The 23,804-nt window shown below is 38.3% G+C and overlaps 1 protein-coding gene across 11 annotated transcripts in view; it reads left to right on the plus strand.

Annotated features, from left to right (window-relative positions):
* Positions 1-20,003, plus strand: part of EFCAB7 (EF-hand calcium binding domain 7) — a 37,715-nt gene extending 17,712 nt beyond the window's left edge. For 4 of the 11 annotated variants that reach the window (XM_044749238.2, XM_014855346.3, XM_070486443.1 and 1 more), the window contains exons 8-15: positions 1,280-1,389; positions 3,722-3,879; positions 4,526-4,659; positions 7,271-7,419; positions 14,144-14,353; positions 16,359-16,466; positions 17,451-17,502; positions 18,095-20,003. In XM_044749238.2, the coding sequence (XP_044605173.1) occupies positions 1,280-1,389; positions 3,722-3,879; positions 4,526-4,659; positions 7,271-7,419; positions 14,144-14,353; positions 16,359-16,466; positions 17,451-17,502; positions 18,095-18,300 (1,127 nt within the window). In that variant the 3' untranslated portion in view covers positions 18,301-20,003. Of the gene's footprint in view, positions 1-1,279; positions 1,390-3,721; positions 3,880-4,525; positions 4,660-7,270; positions 7,420-14,143; positions 14,354-16,358; positions 16,467-17,450; positions 17,714-18,094 lie in introns of those variants that run through there. The other 7 variants (XM_070486446.1, XM_070486449.1, XM_070486447.1 and 4 more) reach the window with 4 other exon arrangements.
* The last annotated feature ends 3,801 nt before the right edge of the window (positions 20,004-23,804 follow it).

The raw sequence follows: 23,804 nt of genomic DNA on the forward strand, positions 1-23,804 counted from the left end.
ATATGTGTTTAGGTGTTTTTTCTGGTTTATGCTGTTGTTGATTGTATTTTGGGGGGTTTTTTGTACCTGTCCTGCTTGGGACTCTGAGCTTCTTGGATTTATGGCTTGTTGTCTTTCATTATTTTTAGAAAAATTTCCACCTTTATTTCTTCAAATATTTCTTCTGCCCTTTCTCTTCTTCTTCCACTTGTTTGGTACCTGACATCTCGTCCTCCTGTGCTCCACCACAGATAAGCCAGTGCTTGCATCAAATCTCTCCTTGGAAGGGAGGGTCTGTCTTTCCCTGGATTTCAGGCTACTTGGTTGGCCTGTGACCTCAGCTCTGATGGGTTCAAGAAAAGTTATGATTTTGTGATTCATGCAATTTTTGTTATTGTTAGGTTGGGAGAAACACTCTTCCAGCTCTACTCCATGAGAAGATTTTGAGTAGAGACAGGACATAATCTGACTTATATTTTGACAAGAGCAGCCAGGTTGCTGTATTGAAAATGGACTGAAGGGTCCTCAGGAGAAAGCAAGGAGTCCAGCTAGGATGCTGTTGCAGAATTCTGGGAGAGGACTGAGGATGCTTCGAACCGGGAGGTAGAGGGGATAAGAAATAGAGATTCTGGGTATATTTTGTGGTTGAACCACAGGATTTACTGAGGATTGGTTATGATATGTGAAAGAGGAAAAAAGTTAAAGATGATTCCAAGATTTCTGGCCTAAGCAACTGGAAGAAATGAATTACTATTAACTGAGATAGGGAAGAGGATATAGATGGAAAGTTTTTTTAAGGGCTGTGGAAGGTCAGTTTTAGATATAGAAATCCAAGTGGAACTGTCAAATAGGCAGTTGATGATATGAGTCTAATGTTCAGAGGAAAGGCCCTAGCTGGAGGTAGAAATTTTGGAGTTGTCAGCACATAGACGGGTCTGGCATCTCTTCCTCCTCTGCTCCTCCACAGGTAAGTCAGTGCTGACATCCCATCTCTCCTTAAAATGGTTTGTTTTTCCTTGAATTTCAGGTTTCTTGGTTGCCCTGAAACTTAAACTCTCTGATGAGTTTAAGAAAAGTTAAGATTTTTAGAAAGTATATATACAGAGAATGTTTCTAACAAGATTATTGTATATAGGTATGTGCCTTAAGGCAAATACTATGGTGTTTATGTACAAAAATGGGATGTGTGTTTCTAAAAAAAAAAATCCAAAGGGGAAAGTAACCGCTAACGTCTTTTTTAGATAGGAAAGAGTAAGTAGTAATTGCCTATTTTGAGATGTTTGGGTTTTTTTGTTTATAGGAAAACCATCCCCTTGGCTATCAGTTGATACTGCCTTGTATATTCTTAAGGAAAATGAAAGTCAAGCAAATCTACAGCTCATGTGTTTTACTGAACTACAAAATAGAGAAGTATACATATTTATTTTCTAATGTTTAATTTAAAAATATAGTATGAACTCATTTGGGGAAAATAATAGTTTTTCTAAATTTATTATTTTTTTAACTTGTGTATCTTCCCTTCCAATTAAGGTATATACAGTACTTAACACTATGCATATTACACGTGTTTTACTAATTGTGGAGGACTTGTTCTTGTTTGCTGAGATTTAAGAATTGAAGATTGATTGGCAGTCTTAGTTTCACAACTTATAAATTGTGTGACATTATACTTCACTTTTCTCTAAATGCTCTGATGTCTCACGTGTGAACTTTTTTTGTTATACTCAATAAAAATGATTGATGCCAGTGGATTTTTCTTTCCCTAAATACAAGCAATTCATGACTTTGGAAAAGTTGCTTTAGATGTTTGCGTTTCTTATACTACTACTGCAAAAAAGAGAAACTTCATGATTACTACCCTCAGGCTTGACCCGTATTATGGGATTCAAAAATAGATTGATCTGAAGAAATGCTTTTAAATGATTTTATGTGTTGCCCATGGGGTTGTTCTGATCTTTTCTAATTATGTATGTACTCAGAGGCCAAATATGTGAGGCAGATACATAAATGTGGCCGTTTATTTTATGAGGACTACAAAATACATCTGCTACACAACAACAGGAATAATACTATTCAAGGTCTTACTGCAATATCATATTTAATCTTTATATAGGTCCAAAGACAGACAAACATTTCCCTGATGGAATGTTATATAAAAGTCTTTATTGTAGGCTTCCTAACAGACAAGAATAGTTATAGGCCAGAAACATAAAATGACAGAAGTTAATGTTTTGACGAAACTCTTCTTCAGAACTGACTACAGAGTTAAGTTCAAGATAAAACACTGTCTAAAACAGTAGCTTTTCCCATTTTGTTTTGGATAAAATTACTTTCTTATGAGATTGCGTGTGTAAAATTGTTGGTACATAGCAAGCCTGTAATAAAGTTTGAATGAGTTTCTATTTACCTGTTTACTATTATAGGCTTCTGCTTATCTGTAGTATGTCATCTTTACAAAGGATTTTTAGTTTTAGTTGAAGTTTCACAGTTGTTTTCTTTGAGGAGAGGTTTGTGCCCGTACGTTCCGTCTGCCGTCCGCAGTGGTGATTGCGGGCTCTGTGTGGGGGTGAGGGAGGTTCACGGGCTCCCATGTATTAGGGAGCAGCAAGGACAGCTTCTCCCTCCTGCGTGTCAGTCTGCCTCGGCCAGTCTAAAAGATTATGGTTTCCAAAGGATGCATTTGGTCAATCTTTAGTCTTTAAAATGACCCTCAGTTTTATTGGATTGCTTCTTGTATCAAAATAGGACGTGGTCACTTTAGGACGATTATGGTTCCTCTGACTTGTGAGGGCAGAAAAAGAGCTGAACCCAAAATTCAGATGAGCAACTTTATTTTGTATGAGTCCCCAGGATAACCTAAAATATACTCGGGTTTTGAAAGGAGTTTCTTAACACAGTGCCAGAGAGAATTCTCTCGGGCCATTCTGTGCTGAAGGGCAAGTAGCGTTTGCCTAGCTGTTACACACGACTAGAAAATGCTTAGATTTAGTACCTTTGGCAGAGACAACCGCTAGGTTTTACAGGAGGCCATTGGGCTCCAGCAAGCACCTAGAAGGTCTGTGGAAAGAGACCATTTTGCTTTCTTTTATAGAACAGGAGAATAAAATATTTTCCTATACAAATGTCCTGGCACTCATTATAAATATCCTGTGATGGAGAAGAATTTTATGTGAGGTAGGTATATCTAGGATTCTGCCGTCTTGTTTTGTAGTCCATATTCCATAAAGTATAGTGAAATTCCAGTTCTTTTGCCCACGTAATTGGATTCTTACAAATATGGCTAATTAATACAAGTAGTGAACTCTTTTAAAATATATTTAATTTTTATTTTATATCATTGAAATATGATTTAAAAATCATATATTTATATTTGAGTCAAATTAGGGAACTGCAACCTGGAAAAATTATTCTAATATTTTTCTGTTTGCTTCCTGTTGCAGATACTTGCATTATAAGCATTTTTGAAGATTAATGGGGAAGAATTCGCAGTTATATAACTTCTTACCTGTTATAGTTTTAGGTATTTGTTTTTAAAATATATAAAGAACTACATTTAATGGTTTTGTACTAGGGTTTCCATTAACAAAAAGATTTTGAAGCCTGTAAAAGATTGATAGAATCATAATAGGATTGGTGAATATTGATAAAAAAATTACTTGTAGTGCTTCCCTTTCAGAAGAAAGATTAAAAGTCATTAAGACTCATAGTGATGGTTGTTTTTTTAAAATTCTTTTGAGCAAAGGTGTTTGGGTGGACTGGTGAACTGGCACCTGGAATGTACTGGTTGATCCCTTCCACAACTGGCTGTAGGCTGAGGAAAGAAGGACGAGCAGTAGCAGAAGAAGCCCAGCTTGTGTACAGAGATGAGGCAGGGGAACTGCTTCTTACGCAGGAGTTTAGGTAGGTTTGTTTATTAAGGTTCGACTGCAGCATCTAGACTGGATTGATGTCACTAAACTGTTCTCCATCCTTTCCTTCGGCCAGCCGCTGCCCCACGCCCAGACTGTAGTTCAGTAACTCAGCTCATTCACTAGGCGTCTGAAGGTGACCTTCCGTTCACAGCTCTGGGATTGCTGTTCATTTCCGAGTTCCACACATCTGACAAGTCAACTTTAGCTACACGTCTACCGATTTCTCCCCACTAGGCACTGCCTTAGAAATAGATCCTGCTGGTTGCACTATAGACTTAGTTACCCGTCAGATATGAAATCCAGACACTTAGGCAGTTCTCCCATGCCCTAGATACACACAGTAGGACCTGTTCAGAGGAAAAGGAAGGCAGATCAGAGAAGGGAGAAGAGGAGGAGGGAACTGCTACTCACTGAGTTCCCACCGGTCTCGAGACACTGCGGCTGCTTTAGAGACCTGTTTATCTCGTGTAATTCTGGACAGAGTCAAAAATATATGTGGATGCACTAACTTTATAGTTCACAAAAGTTGTTTAATGCCTTGATATTTCTGCCTTTTGAAAGTTATCCTCACAGAAACCTCCTTCAGTCTAGTTGTGTTAGAGACAAGAAATAATTTGCTGTTTTTATAATTTTAGGTCAACTTTATCAGATATATTTGAGGTAATTGATTTAGATGGAAATGGTCTTCTTAGCCTTGAAGAATATAATTTTTTTGAATTGAGAACCAGTGGTGAGAAATGTGATGAAGATGCTTGGGCTGTGTGCAGAGGTAAGTACTTTTCTTTTTCTTAATGGATATATAAAAATATATATAGCATCCTTTTATCTTTAAGACATAAAATGTCAAACTTCTCTGTGGAATATTATTGTAGCAGTTAGGACACTTTAAAAGTAGTGACGTTGTTTGTAGACCATAAGAACTTAAACATTTATTTTTTTTAAATTGGTGTACTACTCAAGTTAAAAGAAAATATAAATTACTTCATTCTGGTTTCACCTATTAAAGGATGATTTGATTGCTTCCAATTTTTGGCAGTTATGAACGTAGCTGCTGTAAACATTTGTGCAGATTTTTGTGTGTATGTTGTTTTCAACTCCATTCAATTCAGCTTGCTGGATGGTACAGTAAAACTGTGTTTAACTTTAAAAGAACTGCCAAATTGTCTTCCAAAGTGGCCGCACCATTTTGCATTCTCACCAGCAAAGAATGAGAATTCCTGTTGCTCCGTATCCTTGTCAGCATTTGGTGTTGTCAGTTTTTTGGATTTTAGCCATTCTAATAGGTGTGTAGAGGTGATTTGTTATTTTATTTTGCAATTCCTTAATGACATATGATGGTAAGCATCTTTTCATATGCTTATTTACCATCTGTATATCTTCTTTGGTGAGGTTTCTGTTTAGATCTCTCGCCCATTTTTTGATTCAGATTTTTTTTTCTTACTGTTGAGTTTTAAGAGTTCTTTGTGTATGCTGAATACAAGTCCTTATCAGATGTGTGTTTTGCAAGTATTTTCTCCCACTCTGTGGCTTGTCTCCCACTCTGTGGCTTGTCTTTTCATTCTCTTTCACAGAGCAGAAGTTAATTTTAATGAAGTCTCACTAATTTTTCCTTTCATAGATGATGCTTTTGGTGTCAGGTATCTAAAAACTCATAGCCAAACAGAAGGTCACCCAGATATTCTTCTGTTTTCTTCTAGAAGTTTTAGAGATTTGTGCTTTGGGTCTATTTTAGTTAATTTTTGTGAAGGATGTAAGGTTTAGGTCCTTGTCTAGATTTATTTTTTTGCGTGTGGATGTCCAGTTGTTCCAGCACCTTTTGTTGAGAAGACTATCCTTTCTCCATTGGGTTCACTGTTCTTTTGTCAAATATCAGTTGAATATATTTGTATGAGTCTGTTTCTGAGCTCTCTATGTTATTCCACTGAGGTGTCTAACATTTTGCCAGTACCACACTGTCTTGATTACTGTAGCTTTCAAGTAAGTCTTGAAGTCAAGTACTAATAAACTTTGTTTTTGAGGCACATTAGCCCTGAGCTAACATCTGCTGCCAGTCCTCCTCTTTTTGCTGAGGAAGAGTGGACCTGAGCTAGTATCTGTGCCCATCTTCCTCTACTTTATATGTGGGACACCTACCACAGCATGGCTTGACAAGTGGTGTGTAGATCCACGCTCGGGTTCCTAACTGGTGAACCCTGGGCTGCCAAAGTGGAGTGCGCAAACTTAACCACTATGCCACTGGGCCGGGCCCAGTAAACTTTTAAAAAATTAATGGAGGATTGTGAATTTTAAGTTTTAAAAGTAGGTTAGTTATTGATAATCTCTATATTATGGTATCTAGATACATTTTTCTTGAAAGTAGTAATTTCTTTGTGTTATATATCAAATATTAATATTTTCATCTTGCTTTACTACATAGTAGCTCCAGCCTCCATTTTAGTGGCTACCATTTCTCTCTATGATCTAATTGAATCTACATTTCCTTCTTTTTCCTTGCAAAAGTTGAGTCACTTTCGAAATTCTAAACATATTTTAAACTATTAAAGTCAACCAGTTTTAAACAGTTATGTCTCTGCTGCTTTTCTCATAGTAATACGTACAAAAGAGATATCTCAAATAAGAGTACCCATTTCCCTTGGATATATTACAGATGAAGTTGGAAAATAAAGTCTTTCTTGTTGTAGGGCATTTAACAGAATATAATCCATAATGAGTAGCTGTTTATTATCTATTTTATAGACGAATTCAGGTATTATACATGTCTAGATACTTCTAGGTGAATTTAGTTTTGCTTACAGATAATGTTAAAATAGACATACTTAGATTAGTCTGGGACATTCATGGACTCCAAAGGGTTCCCCATTATCTAACAGTTTGTTAAGGACCCAGGGAAAGTTCAGATAAAACTAGAGCAACTAGGCTTATTACAGTCTCCTTAAATCTGGCACCATCCACATTTCTTTTTGAGACACCAGTAGTTTTGGGGGTATTACATCAAATTCATCCATGTTCTGCTGGGTTTAAGTAGCAAATATATATGAAGCATTTGAATTTTTGAAATATATATCAGTGTATACTCTAGATAAGCAGGCAGGTTAGAATTTACCCAGAAAGACTACAATTTCCTCTAACTTTGGCATATATTTGCATTATTTATAACTCGGGATTTTGTTGAGAAACTAAATCCTGCTCTGTGCTGGTGCTCACTGAGTTGTGGGGACTTAGAGCAGTTCCTCTCCGGTGTGTTGAGCCCTTCTTATTCTGCCTTTGCGCTGCTCGCAAAGTAAAGTAAACGTCTATGAGTAATAATATATAATGGACATTTTATTAAACATATGGATTTTAAAATTATGTAAGAAAGAAACTTTTGGTTGTTTTAACAGAGAATTTTGATACAAAGAAGAATGAACTAACAAGACGGGGCTTTATGGATCTGAATCTGATGGAAGCCAACGACCGGGAGGGAGATCCTCGTGACCTTTGGGTCACTCTGCACGCCATGGGCTACAATAAAGCTCTGGAATTAACAGAGGTAAAGCAATCTTAAAATTTTGCAGTGGATTTAATGTACATAATTTTATACCCCACGAACATCTTCCTGACGCATGACTTTTGAATTGAGCACTCAAATCCTCAAACTTCAGCATATGGATGAATTGTGGGTGCAACAGCGTGTTTCTGCTAGTTGATGCAAGTTCCTGTTTTTAACTGAAATTTAGTTACTGCCAACGTTTAAGTAATTCAGGAACAAAGGAGTTTGAGCATGTGATATGCAGAAAAACAATTGGTAATTTAAAAAACGATGTTTCTTAATTGGTGATGGTATTTGAGTTGCTAAATGTCTCGTTTCTATAGGGAACTCTTTCTCCTAACAGAATAAAGACTCTCTTGGAATAAGGGGAATCTGTCTGTATGAGCACTGGAATTTTGACCTTTTTAAAAAGGTCCTCCTTTGGTTAATTTGTGCAAGCACTTGGGACAATGGTTGGTTCATATAAAGCACTGTATGTATTAGCTATCATTATTATTATTTATTAACATGAGAGGCATAGAAATTGAGCAAGGCTTGCAATAAACCAGAGGAATAATAAAAATTAGCCTTATTTCTCAAATTCTATATTTTTGTATCAGGTTTAAAATTAAGAATTTAAGAGTTTCAGGCCACATTTCATTAACCTAAATTCATTGAATCCTATATTTTCACCATGGTGCAAAATCATCGTTGGATCTATGAATAATATTATGTCTGCTACACATACTTTCACTTAATAGAGAAATTGGTTAAGAACAATTTAAGACATTTTATAACATTTGCTGATGTCATTGACCTTTGAAACAAGAGGCAAGAAGTGTTTCTGAGACAAACTTTTTAAATTTAAATTTTATTTATTCATTTATTGAATAGGTAATATATTCACATCATTGGAAATTCAAGTGGTAGAAAAATGTATCCAGTGAAAATGTGAAAGGCTGATGAGACCACCACTCAATAACTGAGATAAAAAGACAAAGCTAAGCCGAATGCTTACTGTAAGGGAGAGCCGTGCTGGTCAGGGACCACCTCCACGCAGAGCAGAGTGTTCATCTTACTTACGTAGGCTTTTGGGGAAGCGTGCTGACTTGGGGGACACTGTTGATTGGTTGGCACTCAGCGGTATGTTTATTGACGTGAGCCTGTCCCTGATTGCCTGACTTTCAAAAGTGAGTTGCTGACACTGGTTGGCTTACAAAAGTGTGTTTATTGAAGTAAGTTGTTGCAGAGTAATTGATCAGGTTTATAAAAAGGGACTGGCGGGCACTCCAGAATCATGACCCTAGCTTTTCCAGGCTTGGCCAAGAAAAGCCCCAAATACCCCCTAAGTCTCCTTTGTACAGCTCAGGTAGTTGTAGATGGTTTTACTTGTAGTGTTAATCCAGGTGCAACACGCAGTATTAGCATCGGTGCAGACCCTTCCCTGGTTGATCCAAAGAAAGTGAAGGCTTTATATTATCTATAATTTCTGGGTGAAAGAACTGAAACTGGCTTGTTGTGCCCCCAGGGTTCAGGCTATGTTAATTACGATGTCAACCAACATGAGGGACCAGTGTTTTTGATGACCACCTCCAGTGGTGTAACTGCTATGAATGGGATCACTATCTTCAGGAGTCTTTTTCTAGAAGGGGTTTTATTCTTTTAGAGTGCGTTTAAGGAAATGTAACCCATTGAGAGTGTGAAGGAGTCATACCTTTGAAATGGCCTCACTAACAGCTGTATGGATAATTTACCTAGCTTCTGGGTGGGCTTTAAATCGTCTGATTTCCACAGAGGAGCTACACAAGAGATATGGTCATCCTTAGTGGAACTGTAGGTGTAATGTTTCGTGGTATTGTGACAAATAGTAAGTGTTGCATTTTGTATTTCTCATAGTTCAAACACATTTTCCTTAAAGTCTAGCCTTAGGCAAGTCATTATTACTAACAAGGAGAACATGACAGGCCACGTCAGACATAGACATCCTTCCATCGGTAAAGAGGAACACTGAATAAACAAGAGTGTGCAAAGAAGAGTGTCACCTGTAGAAGAGTCTTGCTCCAGTGCTTCTGAGAAGAGGCTGCTTACTTCACACCATTATGTGCTTGTTCAAAGGTTTTTGGGCTAGCAGTTAATTCTGTGGACTGTCTGCTTCTGGAGGTTCTCTGAAAAACCTCACTTTAGGTTGTTTAAAGGATGTACCTTTGCAATTCTGTTAAGGCCCTTTTCATTTACCCGAGGTTTGGGAATGGTAAAGAGTGAGGAGCAAAGCCTTATGCGATCCAAATTCATGAATAATTGTTCTAGTTAAATATGTGCCTTGTCGTGGGATCAGTAATTTGAAATGTCCTAGGCAGTCGTGATGACTGTGGCCTTTAAACAGGGAAGTATTTTGACCCATTCTGTAAATAAATGTACTGTTATTAGTAGTACATACTCGTAAACCATAGCGGGAGAGGCAACTGTGTAAATTCAATTTGGAAATGCTCAGAGAGTCTTTCAGAGCATCATCTCAGCTTGTGTCCCACAGTTTTTCCAGGTGAATTTAGTTGCAGGTGAAGCGTGCGTGGACTGACCACATCCTTCACTGTCCTGGGAAGGTTTTCCCTCGGTGTTTAGTACTGTAGCCAGTTTGTCCCGACTGGAATGAGTTGTTTCATGCAGGATTTTAGCTAATGTTCAGGCAGCTGTCTGGGTTTCCCAGCTTTCACCCTCACGGCTCTTACAACCTGATCATACCCATTGTTTCTTTGGAAAATTTGGTAGGCCAAGTTTTATGTATCTACAGTGAAATCCTTGCAACTTCTCTATTGATTTGTTTTCCTCTGTTGTTGTTTATATAAGGACTTTATCAGAGTAGTCTGTCTAGTATAATGATCTGTGAAAAGTGTTTCTATAGTATTTCTAGAGTGTTTCTGCAGTACTTTTAAAGTATTTCTGTAGTATCTATAGTACACTGTAGTAGCTTCTAGAGGACTTCTTTTACTTTGAGTCTCTTTGATAGCAGTTACTTTAGGTATCAAATAATGTATTTGTTGTTCATTTTTAAAGGGTACTTGAGAAAGTGGGAAAAAAAAACCCTGGTTTTTTCTATAACATTTTTAAAAAGTCAGTTATTCTAACAGCATACTAGCTATTAGTTTATATAGCTCACTCTCTTAGTAATTTGACATGCCTTAGAGAGAGCCACAGTTTAGTCATTTGAGCTGAGCTGTTTCCTGGTAAGGAAATATATTTTATGAAAGAGACTAGTCTACTTATTTTATGTCAAGCCTGGTATTGTCCTTTTATTTTTTAATATAAAACCCATCAACAAACAATATTAAGTCAGGATTTGCTGTTGGAGGATCCAGAAATTTTGTTCTGGGCATGGATATGTCTTGATTTACAGAGTTACAATGAGAAGATTCTCCTCGTTCAGTAAGGGTTATAGAGTTTTTGGATTAAAGTATTACACCAGCAGATGGTAACAAGAAGGAGAAAGTAACAATTCATAATTAATCAACTGGTACAAGAATGTTGAGTGGTTCCCATTAGTGATCGGGGTTTATACATGTGGTAACATTTGATTTAAAGGATTCATATGAGATGTGGAGATATTTTGACTGGAGCTTGCCGTGCTCCGAGGCAAGGAGGTGAGAGACAGTGGCTCTTTGGTGTGTGCTGTGTTACAAAGTTAGCATGCCTAGAGCATGACCCAACATTTCCGTGTTTGTGAAAAAAGAAAGGTTTATGATAATCTAGGAAGAATCAATCTGTAATCTTCAGACCTGTGTTCTGATTGATTTGAATATGTCTGTAAGTTTGGCCTGTAAGGATTCTGGAACCATAGCCATATCTTTGGTAATTCTTGAATCATATATAACCTGAGTAATCTAATGCTGATTTGAGCTAAAATTTGGTCCCACCTATTAAATTAGTAGGTATTGTGTCACAAAGAGTAACCGAAGTATCAGTTACAGGTGAGGATTTGGGGAGGGGCTTAGGATTGTTTGAAATCCAATTATTTGAATGGTTTTAGTAAACCCAGACAAATAAAGTTCATTTCGTTTTAAGCATTCTGTAACCTACACTACATTCTTGGTTTGTCTTCTGATATTTTTTCCCTGCACAATCAGGCACCACCAGTCATTTTTACTTTATTTTTTCTCATTAAACCTGCCAATTCAGGTTTTAGAATTGTAGATTATCCATTCTCTGGATCAACCTATAAAGCAGATTCTCTTTCAAAGAACAGGCATAACTTCTTCACTGTTCTTGCCCCAAGGGCATTGCCCCTGTGTCACCATAACTTAATACTTTGCTCTTTTATTGAAGGTCGATAAGCAAAACATTTGTCTAGTTTTTCATTTTTTTTTTCTTCTCTTCTTTTTTAAAAAGAATTTCATGGTATAAATTCCTTTTAGAATTCAGAAGTGGGAAAAATTTACTTCATTTTTTTAGATTTTAGGAGCTATGTAACACACTTTATTTCACTTTTGCCTTGGCTAACAGGTAGCTGAGGGCCACGTTTTGTGCTAAATTTAAGTAGCATGCCCTAATCCAGACTTTATTATTACAGTCTTCCCCATCCTCTGTATTATATACTGTTAATATTTGTTAAATTAACAGTTTACAATAATAGTTTTCTTGCTTGTGTGCTTCCTGTATTAACTTATTAGGATAAAGAGAATAATTAAATAAAATTTCAAGCCCATGAACAGAAAAAATTGTATAGTTATAGGGCAGCTTTTTTAGAGTAGATAAGATTTTATTTATTTAACTCTTTTTTGAGGAAGATTGGCCCTGAGCTAACATCTGCTGCCAATCCTTCTCTTTTTGCTAAGGAAGATTGGCCCTGAGCTAACATCTGCTGCCAATCTTCCTCTTTTTGCTGAGGAAGATTGGCCCTGAGCTAACATCTGCTGCCAATCTTCCTCTTTTTGCTGAGGAAGACTGGCCCTGAGCTAACATCTGTGCCCATCTTTCTCTACTTTATATGTGGGACGCCTGCCACAGCATGCTTGACTAGCTGTGTGTAGTTCCATGCCTGGGATCCGAACCGGCACACCCCAGGCCGCTGAAGCAGAATGTGCAAACATAAGGCCTGCGCCACTGGGCCGGCCCCAAGATTTTATTTTTAAAATTTTAGAGAACATGTCTTTAACAAGGACCTTTAGGATCTTTACTTTCAGAGAATCTTTAAATAGTAACTCGGTTAAATAAAACCGATCACCAGGACTTTCAAAATGGCAAAACAATACCAGACTCTATTCAATACTGAAAAAATAAATCAAGACTTTAAAATTTCACAATCATAATTATTATAATCTTTTTTTTTTAGAATTCTATATTGTAAAATATTTTGGCACATATCACCTATTAGCTATTTCCAACAATCCTTAAGAGAATATATTCTCTCTATTCCCACTTTCTCAATGAAGAAGCTAAGCCTCATAGGAGTTAAGTGACTTCCCCCAGATCGTGTAACCAGTAAGTGGCAAAATCCAGTTACAAACCCAGGTCTTCTGCTTTTAGTCCAATGATTTTTTATTCTATTCTCTCTCTTAAAAAGATGACTTTATTATTGCCAAAGGTTGGGAGTCATTAAAATATTTTAAAACTTTTTTTTAAAATAAAAATGTCTGTTCATATTCTACTAACTTCAGACTTTTATCTTTTGCCCCCGAATAGAAAGATGATCGTCAATGTGTGTGAATTCATTCGTTTATTTAACAAATACGTATTGAATGCCTTCTGTGGGGTAAGCGTGTAATAAAGAGGCAGGGAGGACACAATGATGAATAAAATAGTCAAAATTCCTGCCTTCCATGAAGGAGAATGATTAATTAAATGGAAAATAAATAAAATCATTTCAAAAGAGTTTTGAAAGAAACAAGCCAGAGGCCAAAGTAGAGAAGAAGTTGGGGGGAGTGGGGGGATGGGGTGTGAAGGAGCTGGGACCCGGGCAGCTCTCTCTGCAGAGGGTGACACTTGAGCTTTGACCTGACGGCAGAGGATGAGGAACACATGTGAAAAGATGTGAAAGAATCTTCCACGAAGAGAGAACCCTCCAATCGAAGGCCATGCCGTAGGAAAGAGCTTCCTTTGTTCCAGCATCTGGAGGCTCAGAGTAGCTGGAGCGTGGCGAGCGGGAGGCTGGGCTGGCCGGAGAGGCAGCGGCTGCTGTGTGCAGCATCTTGTGGGCTATGGTAAAGACTAAAAGGCAGACATCAGAAAAATCCATTTCCAAATGCACAAAGTCTTTTTAGATCCTAGATTTTGAAGGTGATTTTATACTAACTTTGAACTGTGAATTTATTTTTTTGCATTTAGTTCTTTTTGGTGCTCTATATCCATGCATTGTTTCAATTGTAAACATAATAATTTGTTTAGAGCCCTTTGACGAATTCTTTCTGTAGCCTTAAAGTTAGAAAAGGAAGTTAAATAACTACTATGACATAAGTTAGCTCTAAACCAAGTGGAGAGGTGGTGCTATTGCTTACAGAGTGTATGGCTGATTTGCTAGAGGTTTTAGTTTTCTTTCCTTTTCTGTGAACATAACTAAAAATATGCTTCCAAAAAAATCAGAATTTCATGGTTTTATTACTCAATTCATAGTACTGAAGTTTCTCTCTGAACGTTTGTCAGAAGGACGAGCTAGAAAGTACAGTGCTTCTTACATCATACGATGAACATTTTAACAATAAATAATTTTCAATTCTATCAAAGGTTAAAACAAGGTCTGCTTTTTCTCTCACATCAGGCATGCCCATTTGTCATCGATGTCTATGCAGACAAATGCAAGCCAAGAATTAAAGCTGTTCACATGGAGGCATGCAGTGGGCAACTTGAGAAGGCCATTTGTAAGTCCGTCCTCAGCAAAGGTGATGCCAAAGTAATGGACGGCTATGAAGACATAATTGTACATACCTATACGTGTGACACCTGGATAACGTCAGTTATTGAGAACAAGGTACCAGTTATGAGGTGGTGCGCCTCGTGGCCGCGGTGGTTACTAGTATGTTCCATCTTCTTTCTTACTCTATTCTTGCACAGCAATTAAATATCCCATTACATTAGTAATATTTATAATAGGCAAGTATTCTTTCTCCTCAGGTTTCTAACTCAAACTGAGCATGATCATTTTTCTGTTTTTTAAAGGCTTGAGATCATTGTTTTTCTCTTAGGATATTTTTCTCCAATAAAAATTATTTAGAGAGCTATGAAGATAGAGCATAATCTGGGTACAAAGTGTTTTATTTAGTTTATTACTAGAAGTCTTCACGCATACATAGCTGTTTTAAATAATAGACAGCACGTTTTAAAGAAATATAAACAACATAAAGAAAAAAATGTAACCAAACTTTTTACACAAACTTTGCAATATCAGAAATCCTGTAGACTATCATCAGTTTATCTAATTAAATATATTCCACTGTCCAGGACCTTTTTTTATCAAGCCAATTATGTCTAGCTTTGGCCATCTTCCCTGCTACCAGTGATATTGCAGATCAAGAGAATACATGCATAAATTTGTAAAGTCAGAGATACCCAGTTTTCTAGAAATTATAAATTTTCATAAAATCTTACTCAGGATGCCTGGGTTTTTAGGACTATTGGCTTATTTCTTTTAGTTCCTGGGTGAGACTTACATTATTTTTTGCCTTCCCTAAATTTCTTAAAGTTCTTAAGATTTGGCTGAATATTGAGTCAATGTTAGTGTGTATTATGTAACTAACTCTCCTAGTCACAACAGGGGCTGACAGAAAGTGTAACATGGTCTCTGCTTTCAAGGAGTCAAAGGCTAGTTGGAAAGACAAAATTTTAATACTGTTGAAAGAAATCAGAGAATAATTAAATGTTAAATTATATGGTTCTGCTTGTATGTGTAAAAGGAGTTTTGCTGCATTCATGTCTTTTGTAGTTGATGTTAGTTTGGACTGTAGAAGTTGGGGAAGGATTTGTGATGAGGGGCAAGGGGACTGTGGTATGGGGTTTGAAGAGTAACTAGGATGTAGCTATGCAGAGAGACGGCCCTTCGAAGCAGGGGAGCAGTGTGAGGAGAAGGATGAGAAAGGGCCAACATGAAGTACCGGGAAAGAGTGAGAATATCTGCTCTGAGAAACACAGACCTTTATTTGGAGGAGTATCAGGAAGGTAAATAACACAGGCAGAATGGGTCCAGGTTGTGTATGTTATCTTGAGAATGAAATAGACGAGTTTGGATTTGATGAATTAGGCTGGTAGATTGCAATCTTCAAGTGGATGGTAAAGCTTTGGAGGGTGACTCCCAAGATCCAGCAAGCTTCCCTTTCTGCCCTCTGTGTTATTAGGATTAAAAGGGTGGAAGGGAGTCACTACCTTACCCTGATCCCTCAGCTCTGCAATTACCTACCATTTCTCAGCCCTCCACCTTCTTTTTAAGGAAAATTAAACTTCCCTTCACCAAAATGAGGTAATAATAATATCTGAGAGCTTACAATGTGCCAGGCACTTTATGTATATTAACACGTTCACTTCTCACAACCACCCGACGAGGTAAGTACTGTCCCCATTATACACACAAGGAAACTGAAGCACAGGGCATCAAATAACTTGCAAAAGGTCACACAGCTCAGTAGTGGAAGAGCTGAGACCAAGTCCAGGGAGCCCAGTGCTGCCCTTCTGTGGTGGGCCGCAGGCAGGGCGTGCAGCCCCGTGAGCAGGGGCGCTTTGCTGCTGCGTTTCTCTCTCTGTCAGCTGCCTGCTGCTTTCCCTTGCTTGCTGTCCATCCTGGAGGCTCTCTGTCGTCTGTGGTCTGCCATCTCAGGTATCTCCTCTTCCTGAGGTCTTCCTTGATACCCTAGTCCGAGTTAATATTTCTGTTCCTGTAGAACCCTGTGCATACCTCTGTCGCAAGACTTACAGTGTGTTTTGTAATTCATTTTATTTGTATTTATTAAAGAAAGGACTGGCCACTTACGAAGTCTTTTTCATAGTCAGATAATAAAGCGATTATTCACATCAGCAACGAGCTGAGTAGAAACTGCGTGAACAACAGAGGACTCAACATCTTTGCAGTCGAAGTGGCACCCAAATCTGCGATGGTAACGTGGTCTTCTAATTAGAGCTTTTTGTTTTATCAATTTGAAAAGAAATTTTTTGTGTTAGTGCTATGAATAAATGTGTAGATATGAAATAGAGTATAAAATTATTTTAAATATGATATTTGTATTAGTGTCAGTCATCCTATTTAGGAGATAGGAGACTGGTTCTAACTCAGTCCTCACTGTTTGGTTGAGTGATTATGGGACGTTTGCTTAACCTCTCTGTTCCTGTCTCTTTAAAGGTAAAATTAATATCACCAGCTTAGGTACCTCACAAGGTTAATGTAAAGATAAAAATAAAATGATGTACATGAAAGCACTTTTGAATATCATATAGAGTTACAAAGTAGTATTAATAGCAATAGGAGTTTTGATATTCCAAAATATTTTTATCTACATTATGAAGATTTTTCTAAGGTAACGTGAAAGAGAAAGCGCCTCTGAGTTTTAGACAAGCAGCTAAGTGAGGAGCCAGGAACGGCCGCAGTTCTGGTGTCAGCAGAACTCTGGGTTTCTGATTCAGCCGGAGTTCGAAGGCAGGGGCAGGTCAGCAGACTCGCAAACTGCTCTAGTCAGGGGAAAACGGAAAAGGCTTTCTGTTCTTACCCTTTCTTCCTTCAGATTGTCCGTGAAATCCTACACCTTCTACCACAGGGTAAAGAGAGTTTCCTCCCCGTTGTCTCCGTGAGGATTTTAGGAAGCACTCTAGGCTCGTGAGGGGAGGGTCTTTGCTCGCCTCTCCACTGCCTTGCTCCGCCTTCACACGCACCAGCCGTCAGCTGCTCTGTCGCAGGAGAACTCAGGCCGGATTGTCCTGTTAGACATCAGGTCATAGACGGCAGGCCCCTGATAAGGACAAATTATGGAATTTTATCTGCACAGGGGTATTTTTTACATAGGCCTGGAAATGTTGTTCTGTTGAAAAATTAGCCCAAAGTAATGATATATAAAGGGAAAGTAAAAGCTTTCTATTTCTGTATGCAGGTTTGTCAACATGTGATGCCTCTGAATGGACAACAGGAGTGGATGTCTCACTGTGTGTATTCCCTCATATCTTAAGACTGTTTTTAGGAAATAATCCTATTTGAGGCTAACAAACTAAGAAAAATTATTTCAGGTTTAGTCTGTTATTTGCTGATCAACTAAATGTTAATCAGTTTAATTGATGTACATAAATAATAATCTATTTGTATGGATTTATATTTTGTGCCCATGTTATATACTTCATTATTAAAATATAAATAATACGTTTATTGTTTGGCCTTCTTTTTAATTTAATGGGCAGTCTGGGCACATTTAATTTAGGAATAGTAAATCAAAATAAAATTACAGGTAAGCTTTTAAAAAGTAATACTCAATGAATTCTACAAAATCCTATACACTTTTGGTTTATCTTATTTATCAAACAAAAACTAGAAAATGTAAATGGGCCAGCTATGGCGAGTGTCTTGGGCTCACACCCTTGGCTTCTCACTCTCCTGCCCTGGGAGCCTAGCAGATCCAGGACTCCTGTCCATGATAGTGTAGTCCCAGGCATATGGCTGTGGGAGGACCAGGGGACCTCCTGGGCCCCTTCTGCCTGCTGCTGCTGGTGGTGACATGCAGCCCCTCCTGCACTCTTCGGGCAGCCTCTCCCTCCTCCTGCACCTTTTCAGCTTGGAGCTGGTGCCCTCCTGCATGGCCCTGCAGCTGCTCAAGCCCAGGGACCGCATTTCCACCCTCACCCACACTGGCGGTGGTTCGGCAGGCAGCTAAGATTGGAGCGACAGCGTGGAGTTGGATCTTGAGTATCCTTGGGAGAGGACTCCTGGCTCAGTGCACCATCGCGCAGTAGATAGGATGGGACTGGTCGATGTGTGATTTGACATTTAAACAATTAGAGAACTCAATCCTGCAGCATGTCACAGATTCAGGAATGATTTCCTTGATGAGAAGATCTCTGCCCCGAGGGAAGCCGGTGCAGAGTACCTGGACCACAACCTCACAGTCGTCTTTGGTGTCAGAGGCCGTGCAAATATGGCCCCTCGTGCTCTAAAGAAAATGTGGATGGAGTTTCCTCAACTAAACAATAACAACATCGCCTGCTCTTCCGTGGCACAGTGTTTGCCCTGCCGTGTGGATAGTCTTTCTGACATAGAAAGTCATCTCTGGTGACAGCTCTTCCTGGTACAGGCCCCTGTCTAAATCCTTTTAGGCAGTTAAGGGAGAGGGAAAAAGCTTTTCCTGAGTCTACTGGGTCTCACTTGGCTTCAGCTCAAAATAATCGACATGCCAAAGTGACACATTTTGGGGTGGCGTGTTCTGCTCCCCCTCAGTACCTTTAATGAGAGAAAGTTACACAAATCCTGTCTGAGTTCCAGCTGTGTCACCGACAGCATGTTGGAGGACTGCGCATCTCAGTTCTAGACTTCTCCTGGAAAGGAAACGTGTACAGAAACTGCCTACTGGCCTCGTGCAGGGCTGTCAAAATACCCTTTATGCTGGGCCAAGTCCTGGGGGGTCAGGTGGCCTCACACAAGCAATAATCGATAATTGCATTTTTACCTGAACCAAAGCAAAACCGGTGTTGCCACCATGCTGCAGGGGATTCCTGAGTTCCACACTGCTTCCCTTGAAAATCTGGGTCTGCATAAGGGCACGACAGCTCCTGTGTCCGACCTGGCTGAGGCACGCACCAGCACCCAGCAGGGACGAGCACCATGGAGCTGTGCAAGTTGGGTGTGCAGATGCACATGCATGCGAAATGCACCAGCAGTCAGCTGACATCCTAAAACTTGCCACAATGATGTAATTTACTTATTTCAAATATTGTGTTCGGCTATGTTATCAATGTACTGTAGACGTCAAACTTGTGACCATACTAATAAAATCATTAAAAGGAAAAAAAGAAAATGTAATGCAGAAATAGCTATTTAATTATATATTAATTTTCCAATCAGAAAATACAATTAAAGCAAAATTTGGAGAAATTGATTTTTATATTAAGCCAAAATCTAATCACAACAGTAGGAATATTTTGTTCTGACAGTAATTTTCTTTAATGAATTTTCTTGTGGATTGCTTTTAATTAAGTGTTTTCTGAAATAGTAGGAATTAAATCTAAATAGCACTTAATGATGACTAGTATAGCACATCAAAAACTATATTAAGCAATTAAGAACTGTATAACCATATCAGTAACAGAATACTTGGCCAGTAAATGTCAGCTTTTGAAATATGAATACCAGTATGGCAGTATATTATTTTTGTACCCAGTACATGCTAGCCCATAGTTTAAATGTCATTTGGAATTTTGGCCCTTGATTTAGACATCTGTAAAGTGAGTTATCGTTATCTAGCAGTTTGAATTCTTCAGATGGTGTCTTAAAAAGCAATGCCACGTGAAACATTTTATTAATTGCCAGGTGCTTTGTAAACCCAATAAATGTGACCGTATGTTCCATCTCACAAAGTATCGAGTTGCAGGAAATTAATTATCTGGCTATATTATCAAAAGCGTATAATAAAGTTGTCTTTGCCCCAAGTTGTTAAAAGGTGTTTTGTAATAGGGTGATAGGTGGTATCATTGGAACACGGAGACTCAAGAAAGGACTAGTGAGCACTTAAGGCTTATCTTCCACCACTGTCACCACTTAGACATACCAAGCCTTTATTTTTCTTCCCCTACCTCACTTATGAGAGGGGAAAAAAACTATCTTATGGTCCCGTTTTCAACAGTGGAAAAGACAAAGATATTTCGTTTCAAGTTAAATTTAATTCAAGTCCTTGTATACCTGACTCATAGTTTAATAGTAATTCTTTATCCAACCAAATACAGTTGGTTAACATATAAGAATGTTTTCTTTAATTTCGAGAGGTGCTTCCCTTTTTCAGGGTAGTTATGCAGAGATTGACAGTATTATTTTCTGAGGTTACCTTTCATGCGGTTTAATTTAAAAAAAAACAAGGATCCAGCTTAGCAAAAGACTTCTAGATACCCCATTCTCTCCTGTGCTCTAGGTCCCATCCCTGCCTATTTCCTTAGTATTTGCATTATAGTTCCCCAAGAATGAGTTTTATCTACAAACGCTCCCTCGACATTGGCTTTTTCCCATTATTATTGACACATGTTCCAGACTCTTCATCTTTAAGAAACCTCTCATTCCCCATCTCTATCCTTATTTCTGTCCTCCCCTTCACAGCACAAGGACTTGAAACAATTGTCCACGTTTGCTAGGCTCACTTCCTCACTCCCGTTCCTTCTTTCCCGTTAATTCAGCTAGTGGTTGTTCCCCCAGGACATTAAATCCTTGTCATTAAATCTAGGGGATGTTTTAGTCTTCTCTCCAGTGTTGGATAGTGTTGACCTTTCTGGGATACCCATATTCTTCAGGTTTTCTTCCCACCTCTGACCATTCCTTTTCAGGCTTCTTTTCAACTATACTTCTGTAGCTTCTCCCACTTTCCACATTCTCACCTCAGGCCCTTTGGATGTGATGTTTCCTTCTTGCCTGTAGAATGATTCTTCCTCTTCTTCCTTCAGGTTTCAGTGAATGTGTCACCTTTCCCAAGAATTTCCCTGATCACCCTCCCCACCAAGACCACTTGGATGGTCCTCATTCCTCGTGCTCACTCTTGGTTGTGGTGCTCGTCGCACATACGGCAATCACCGCTTATCTGTCCCCTTCACTAGGCTGAAAGCAGGGACAGTTATAATTCCAGCGTATGCCATAGAAACCGTAATAGATGTGCAAGAAATATTTGTTGGACAGTTGAATAAAGTGGGCAGAAAATTAAAATAAACTTTTAAGTGGCATGGATTTTTCCTAATTCTTAGGGCTATTTGTAAATTAAAAATAGAAACATTTAAAAAAGCCTTTTTATTCAATTCCATTTACTCAGACTTTGTTTTTCATGTCATTAACTAACAGTGGAAAACAACTAAAACAAAATGAAATAAAAATTTAGTTTTTTCACTGATTATTAATAAGCAGTTTGGGAGGGTAAGACTAAATGATCACTGTAATTCCCTCCTACTCTAAAATTCTACAGTTCTGATATTTTAAAACCAAATTAGTGGTAAGTACCAAATTCTGTCATATTATAAGCAATTCTTAAGTTATTGTACTTAATAATTTTGTTGATTTTCCATTAGATATTGTATTAGACCTGTTTTTTTTTTTTTTTTAAGCCAGTGGCCTTCTTTTAGATCTATTTTTGGAGTAGGTTAAATATGAGGCGGGTAATATACCACATTAATCATGTCTGGGATGTAATCCAGGAAAATGGAAATGTATTTCTTATTTTGGCCACCAGAGGGTGAGCATATTATTTTATTATTCATTAGAGAGAGAGAGAGACTGATTAATAGTATTTCTCAGCCCTGGGTTGAGTCCTTCCCGACTTCTAAGACTCCTTTGGTGAAGTGTGTTGTAGAGCCTGGGTATATCCATACACAGGCATGTACACCCATCTTACTAGAGAATACATAAAAATTATTTTTAACTTGTGAAGTGGATACTTCTGCTCTTAAAAAGATACTGACTTTCACTTCTTGAAGTTACAAATATAAGGGCACAGAGATAGCCCTGCTAGCTTTACGCAGTATTATAAAGCCTATCTTTGCTCCTCAGCCTAGCTTAATTTCTGGGGGAGAAAAAGAACTACATAATGATTTGAGGAGAAATAAGGCAAACAGTGGAACTGATAGGGAATGTAGATGAGATTCATGTGGGGAGACAGCTTAGGGTCCGGACCTAGGAATGTTTGCTCCAAGTCCAGGGGGCAAAGGATTTTGGTTGCTTTGCAGTGTCTGTGCCTGTTAGCTATGGCTAGAATTGTCTGAGGAAGATGAAGAATAGGCATTCTCAGTCCTTTAGAATAAGTCACAAGCTTTCCACATTTGTGATTTTTGACCAAAGTGAATTTTATACTTTAAAAGTAGGTACTTTATTTTTTTGACATAATACATTTCTGAAGATATATATTAATTTTAAAAAGAAGACCTACATATTAGAAAGGGGTTACAGGTATGGTTTCATTCCCTCCAGATTAAAAAATATATATTTTTCAATTTCTTTTAGAGACAATTGATAAATATGCAACATTTTATACATATTCTTGAAGCCAATGTCAACATATGATGTAAACACAAAAGTGCCAGTTACAGAATACCAGCACTGTAAGTGTTCTGGTAGTTTCAGATGTGAGTGTGCAGCATTACCAAAAAGTAAATTTGGGTCAGGCCCGTGGCATAGTGGTTAAGACTGGCATACTCCACTTCGGCGCCCTGGGTTTGGTTCCCTGGGCACAAACCTACACCCCTTGTCAAGCCATGTTGTGGCAGCAACCCACATACAAAATAAAGGAAGATTGGCACAGATGTTAGCTCAGAGCAAATCTTCCTCATACACACAAAAAAGTAAATTTCTCTGTGCTTTTTCTAAACATCTTTTGCAAAAATTGGATTTAGCTTTTGAAAGAATTGTTTTCTTAGCAGGCAGTAAAAATTTTAGGAGATGAGTAGGCCAGAAGAATGGTCCACAGGGACAACCAATTGGCAAGTATCTATTACATCGGGCATTAGTTGTCATGGAAAAGCAGGTGGCATGATTTCTAGCCTCAGGAGAAGAGCGAGCTGGGGAATGAGTTGCGTGTTGTCCTGTTAAGGAATAATATTGTCTTGAATTAGTGAACACTTGTCCTTAAGCATAAACCGGTGATGAGGGTACGGGAACAGAGGAGGAAGAGAGGCTCGCCCAGTTTTGGAGGCGAGGGGAATAAGACTCTTGGAGGACTGCAGGAAGGAAGCAAAGGTTGAGCTAAGCAGTGCTTTGATTTGATTTTACTCACTCAATACAATGCATTTTAAAATTTAAATAATATAAAAAGCACATTTTAATAACTTTTAAAGGAAATGAGACACGGGCTTTAAAATATTGAGAAGTACTACACTAAAATATTAGAGCTAGTTGATAGAACAGGTTTGGACAAGCTGGGAAGACTAGCGTGGGCTGGAAGAATCGGGGGCACGAGCTAGAACTTTGACCTTGAAGAGGGATTTATAAAGGGTGGGGAGGAACTTTCAGGCATTTTGTCTCGTTTTTCACTTTTCTTAGAATTTCCTATATTGTAACTCTGCATATTATTATCATAGGCAATAGGGCAATTACTCATAGACTTATTGAGCGACCAATATGTAAAGAGCATTGCTTAGTTGCTGCATCTCCAGGGGGGAACAAGCTAGACACTGATCCTGCCCTCATTATATAGGATCCATCAGAGAAGACAGATGGTGACAACTGTTACACACTGTGCCTTCCACAGGCATTTTTCAATGCCTCATCCTTCATGAAGCCG

Source organism: Equus asinus, chromosome 16 (assembly GCF_041296235.1).
Source record: "Equus asinus isolate D_3611 breed Donkey chromosome 16, EquAss-T2T_v2, whole genome shotgun sequence".
Lineage (NCBI taxonomy): Eukaryota > Metazoa > Chordata > Mammalia > Perissodactyla > Equidae > Equus > Equus asinus.